Source organism: Amblyomma mixtum, chromosome 4 (assembly GCF_055824585.1).
Source record: "Amblyomma mixtum isolate Tamu chromosome 4, ASM5582458v1, whole genome shotgun sequence".
Lineage (NCBI taxonomy): Eukaryota > Metazoa > Arthropoda > Arachnida > Ixodida > Ixodidae > Amblyomma > Amblyomma mixtum.
Window position 1 is genome coordinate 113,759,330 of NC_143015.1, and position 6,483 is coordinate 113,765,812.

The 6,483-nt window shown below is 47.1% G+C and overlaps 1 protein-coding gene across 1 annotated transcript; it reads left to right on the forward strand.

The window, feature by feature from the left end:
- The first annotated feature begins 2,871 nt into the window (after nt 1–2,871).
- On the forward strand, nt 2,872–6,023 carry LOC149347940 (dnaJ homolog subfamily C member 9-like). The gene is made up of 2 exons (XM_089585698.1): nt 2,872–3,307; nt 4,370–6,023. The coding sequence occupies exons 1-2, from the start codon at nt 2,967–2,969 to the stop codon at nt 4,779–4,781; spliced, it is 753 nt and encodes a 250-aa protein (XP_089441824.1). The 5' UTR covers nt 2,872–2,966; the 3' UTR covers nt 4,782–6,023.
- Nucleotides 6,024–6,483: the final 460 nt, after the last annotated feature.

Sequence of the window (6,483 nt, forward strand, 5' to 3'; positions counted from 1 at the left end):
GGCGCTGTTGTCATTTGAGGCCCAGCCAGAGGTGACAGGCGAGCCAGGCAGGCGCCATCGGGCTGCGTTGACCAAAGGCGCTGGTTTTCGGAGAAGACGCAAGGGACGCTGGTGTGGGGGCGCCTCTGGAGACTGCGTCGCCGTGAACAAAAGATGCTAATCTCCTTTGCCGAAGATTCTGATAGCGGCGCTTCTACCGCACTGCGCTCTCCCGTGGATCGGAGGCACAGCGAGCGGCGGCGGCGCCAACTGATCGCCCGCTTGCCCATGAGCAGCCCGACAAAGCGGGGGTGGACACGGCTGATTTGTGTTTCCCTCCTGAAGAATTCATCGGTGGCCGGCATAACGAAGGCGAAAACAAGATGCACTGTGCACTGTCTGCCTCCGTGTCGCTATCTGTCTAGAGATCAAAGAAACAGGCACCCATTTCAAGACGGCTTGAAACACATGCTCGCCGGTGCCGTTGTATGTCTGCAACAGGTCGGCCTTCAACAGAGCTAACGATGGCGTGGTTTGAAAACGGCATAAAGACGCGTGCCCGGACGCGGCATTTCGCAGATGTGACCCAAAGCGTGGAAGCGGGGCTGCTTTTACCCTTTTGGCTGAGTCCACCACGGCCCCTGGCGTGCGGCCATCACTCACGGTTCGAGGGAGTGATTTTCCAGGGGGGTGCAGCCGCCCCCCCTTGCCCCCCCCCCCCCTCCGGACGCCCATGCTAGTAGGTCACTAATTGCACTTTGATCGTTGTTATAGTAATGTAAAGGAGAAGTTCACAATTTAATGCCGCGTAATAAATGGAAGAAATACACCATAGAGTCGTATAACTCCGCAAAGTTCCCGCGAGCGCTACCGGTTATTGTGAACGAAAATTTTCGAAAGCCAAGCGTTTGCGGAGTGAACATATTCGATTATATATATATATATATATATATATATATATATATATATTTCTTCAGTACAGGATCAAATCAGTATGCAAGCATGAATCGGAAAAAAATGCGACAAAAAACACAAGGCAAATCATAGCAGGGTACCTTCGAGAAAACGCTTTTCACTATCGCAAGGTTCGATTGACGTATCACTGATACAGTCTGCACCTGTTTTATCAATGTAATAGGCTTCTACAAATTCTCGTGCTGTTTTATCTCTGCACTTGCGCAGGATCCTCGTTTCTTTCAGCAACGGCCTGCATTTGTGAGCCAGGCGATGTTTTTGCAGGTGACGTTGATCTAGTTCCCGAATTGATATATGTTCAGCCAAGCGGATATTGATGCAGCGGCCAGTCTGCTTTACGTATATCTTACCACATGATAGGGGAATCTGATACACCACGCCCGCCTGGCAGTCCACATAAGGGTTTTTGTGTTTTACGCTTCTGCCATTTCGTGTCTTCTTGGTGGAAGTTTGGCCGATTCGAGCACATAGGCGGCTGAGCTTACAGGGCGCTGAAAACACCAGACGGATGCCGTGTTTATTCCCTACTTTCTTCAAGTTGTGAGCAGTCTTGTGGGCATAGGGGACTACGACTAGCCTGTTTGTAACAATATCTGTATCAGCCTTTGGTACAGGGGGCGCCTTTCACTTTTTTATCATCGTTTTAACCACTGCCTTTAAGATTCGTCAGGGAAGCCAGCTTCCCTCAACCTTGATATCTTCTGGTCGAAGCTTGACTGCATGTCATGTGTGCAGGATTTCCCTAGGGCATTTGCAATAATTTGTATAGCAATAGCCCTTTTAACTGCTTTCGAGTGGGTGGACTCATAGGGCAAGAGTTTCTTTTTTTTGAGCAGGTGCAGAAACACCAACAAACATGTTCATGATGGAAGGTTAGATTAAGGTCTAAAGACTGCAAAGTATTATTGACAGCGAGTTCATGGGTGAAGGTTAAACCTGAAGCACTACTTTTAAAACAATTTGGTTGGTTGGTTGATTTATAGGGTTTAGCGTCCCAAAGCGACTAAGGCTATGAGAGACGCCGCAGTGGAGGGCTCCGGAAATTTCGACTACCTGGGGTTCTTTAACGTGCACTGATATCGCACAGTACACGGGCCTCTAGAATTTCTCCTCCAAAGAAATTCCACCGCCGCGGCCGGGATTGAACCCGCGTCTTTCGGGTCAGCAGCCGAGCACCATAACCACTGAGCCACCGCGGCGGCACTTTTGAAACAATGTAAAATGTCAGCAATAGCACAGTCATACACACAATCACTCTTTAGCGCTCGTCCCGTCCCGTCTCTTCTTCGTGATCGTCCTTTTTTTGCGCACTTACCTTCCCTTAACCAAAGAAGAACTTAAGGAGGGAGTGGGGGAGGGGACGCGTCACCGAGATATTTCTGTAGTGGGAAAACCACAGCGATCCCCCTTTTTTTTCGCCAAAATATGTTCAAGCAATGTATTGTGCACATAGAACCACCGCGCACTCACGCACGCACGCGCACACACGCGAGCACAACCACACGTACACACCTACTGCCCCTTCAAGAACTACCCATAAATCCGCCCCTGACTACGCTATACCTTCCTCAAAAGCGTATTCACAGTTTCAATGAAGATATACTCACATGGGGCCTTTCCTCCACGTAGCCGCGAACTCGACCAGATGTACACATCAAGGTATGTTTGTACTTTTCGATGGTTATAAGCTTCTGCGTAGCACTGTGGCAGGGTCTTCTACATTGACCGCGCCGAGGCGCAGCGTCGATTGTGACGCCTTCATTTGAGACCAAATATCAGTGTCATTCGCAAACATGTGTCACCAGGTGGTACTGACATTTGCTGTATTTTTTTCCAAACTAGTCATAACCGAAACTGAATTTTTCTTCAATCCAATCCAAGCCGTGCTTACATCCATACGCTGCCGCCTGTTCAGCCGTTTCATTCGCGCCAAAAATTTCGTGGTGTTGAGCTGTCCAGACAGTTTGCGCACTGCCTTCGTTGCAACGTTCGGCATACCTTAGCGTTACAGAATGGGGCTTCTCGCGGACTGTGAGGAGTTGTTCGGGACGTCCGACCTGTACAAGCTCCTCGGCGTGCCCAAGGAAGCGTCCGAAGCTGCCGTCAAAAAGGCCTACAGACGCCTGTCGCTGCTCGTTCACCCGGACCGCGCTGAAGAAGCCCAAAAAGATGCGGCCACTCGCAAGTTCCAAGTACTTTCCAAGGTGCACGTGGTACTGAGTGACAGCGACAGGCGTGCTGCGTACGACGACACTGGATGCGTTGATGAAGACGACGACTTGGCCACTGACCGCGACTGGACGTCGTACTGGCGGCTCCTGTTTCCGAAGATCACAAAAGCCGACATCGAAAAGTAAGTGCTGCCAATTCTAGCCCTTGGTGACTGGAAAGAAAAGCACTACGTCCGGAGACGTGCAGCTTTTAAGAGCAGTGAGTGCTTATCTCGGCGATACTTGTCAGTTCTTGATCAAGACTATGCTTTCGTATATGCATGTATCTTATGCTTTTCTCCCCTCTCGTGTAAAACCTTTTGGCGGCTGTCATCAATGGTGTTACATTCTGCGTACTTGTCTGTGGTCTCTCCTCGCTCTTCAAGTTGCTGGAACACCTTTTTGCCAAAGGCTTCCTCTGTTAGGTTCGCGGATGTTGGAGCCGTGTATAGTATGAACGCTTTCCACCCCGTTTAACAAGGATTGCAACAGTTCATAACCAAGCGCGTTATATTTTTTTGTAAATATTTTGATAAGTGTTAAAGCCACGTGTGTGTTTGCTACTTCTATCTGGATTGTAAATATAATAGTGCGATTCATTTTCAAGCTTTAGTGCATCGCTCTGTGTCTGGTCGCTACTCCAGACTGTCATAACGTGGGACCAAAAATCCCGTCCGCAGCGGCCGAATTTCGATGGAGAAGTGCAATAACGGCCGTTGGCTGTGCGATTTTAGCACGCAACAGAGCCCCAGGTGGGTTCATAGCATATATGCAACCGCGAGACTGGAAACCCCACCTACTACCAAAAATACAACAAACCATTGATCAGTCATGAAAAAGTTTCGTGTGCTATAATGTGTTTTGTTTAGTAAGATACAGTAAAGCAGCCTGTGTTCTGCTGCTGATGACAAGCACCTCAAGTTTGCCCAGCTTAGACGCCTTGTCATATCAGACTGGTTGTCGCAAAGGAATGACTTTTTTTTGTAGCGTGAACTACATTGGCCGCAGTCTCGCCGTTTCGCGTGCTCCTCCGTCGACCATACTGCGCATGCGCGAGTGACGTCACTGCGCCTCGCCGCTGCTGCCGCCAGCGCAGAGCCACGTGACGTCACTGCTCGCGCTATTATAACCTGGCATAGCAGAGCTAAGCCATTTTTTATTTTTTTTTCACTGCATGGAATTCATTGCTTTTCATTTCTTGGCAGGTATCTGGACAAGTACCGAGGCTCCAAGGATGAGGAAGCTGACCTGAAAGCCCACTATGAGCGCTTTGAAGGTGACTTTGGTGCCATCAGTGAGCACCTTATTGGCTACGAGTTTGAAGAGGAAGACCGTTACCGGGAGATCTTGAACAGGCTCATCAAAGCCGGTGAGGTGAAGCCTTACCCCAAGTTTACCAAAGAGACCAAGAAGTCGCGGAATGCACGGAGAAAAAAATGCATGAATGAAGCAGAAGAGGCTGAAGAAATGAAGGCGGAACTGGGCTTGGACGACGGCAAAGATTCGCTGCTCAGTCTGATCGCCAAGAGGCAGAAATCTAGGGAGGCCGAATTTGGGGATATGATAGCGAGCCTGGAAGCCAAGTACTGCAAGCCAAAGAAGAAGAAGACCAAGTGATAAGTTTTTGCCACGTTTGTATGAAAGAAACTGCCAGGACGACAGCAGGGATGCAAAACCCGGTTAACGTTTTACGCCTCGACACTTTCCTTTGTGTTGTCGTGGTTTCACCGGTCTGTTTGCATGGCAGGGTGTGTTTTCCTAGTGTGAAATTCACCTGCATGCAGTGTTGTTCTCTGTGCCCTCTGCTATGACGGTACTGTGTTTTTAAAAAGTTTGAGAAAGCGGACCGCACAAGAAGGTGTTCATGTTCCTGTATACCGTTCACGGCTTTTCTGTTTTTACTGGTGTGTTTTTGTGTGACCTGATGACAGTGACAAGTTGTATAGTGCTGGCTTCAAAATTGCTTGATGGTTATAGTGGTTCTTTCAACCAAGGCTTGATTTGGAAGGCTTTGCTAAGGTGCCAGAAAGGAAAGACAAATTTGATAAAAATTTGGACAACAACATTGAGAAGAATCTATTTGTGGCATGTTTTTAATCTCGGACGTGAATACTGAATTGTACAAAAATGAAAATTTGCAGCCATGCACTTGCATACAAGGAAAAGAAATAAACCCTTTGCTGCTGACCGTGTTTAGCTGTGCTACTTGCCTCTTTGACAGCATATATGGCTAAGAGCATGGTTTGTTCATCAACGTTTCAACAGGAAGACTTTTCATCCAAAAGAACTCAGATCATCTGGGTGGACTGTTGTCGAGTAGACCAAGGCTTCACTCCTGTTCCCTGTTCATTTTGTTATGTCAAGATTTCCACCTTCCCTGTTTTCCATGTACTGAAAGAGCATAGGGGTTTTCAAGCCACTGTATGCCTTTTTACTCAACTGTAGTATTTTCACTTGCATCGCTGTGGCAAAAGTTATCCCCCAGATTATGTTCAAATATATGTTAGGCTAACAGTGTGTAGATGGGCTGTTTGATGCAGATTTAAGAACATGAACACAGTGCCCCGTGTTGTTCCCTCTTGTATATGCCCACAGCAGCTTTTGGACATAATTGTCACAGATGTTGCAAGCCGCATTGAAATTGGGAAAAAAATTGATAATTTTTCAAGCGTCTCGTGCCAAGTAGTGTCTATGAAAGTATCAGATAAATTTTTGGAACGAGAAGAATTGCATTCAGCTGTTAAATCAACTGTGTTTGGGTCGCTTTACAACAACTGAACTCGTTTCTTTTGGTATGAAGCAGGTCTTCATAACTCTGTACAAGATGCAGCTTCAATAAAAATGACATTATCACCTTGATTCTCGCCTGTGAGTCTGCCATGTCTGGTGTGCTATCAGGAGATTACCAGGCAGATTACTGTGCAAGGTATTCAGTAAGCTGCAGAAAACAACACAAGTGGGAAAAAAATCACCTGATGAACGATTTGCTTACTTTTCCACATTCGATGACTGCCACATGTGACAAAAATAAAACCAAAAACACAACTTCTCTCTTCCAGTCTGGGTGAAGTGCTTCTCGCATATGCGTGCGAAACATTTTACAAAAAATTAGCAAAAATGGGGTACCTTGATTATGTGTAGTAGTATACTAGCGAAATTTTATATTTCGACTGACCAAATAAAATTGTAAATGTGGGGTTTCATGTCTCAAAGCAATACGCTGACTACGACAGATGCTGCTGCTGAGGGCTCCAGGTTCATTTAGGCCACCTGGTGTTCTTTAATATGCACTGAAATTTCACAGTACACTGACGGTTTT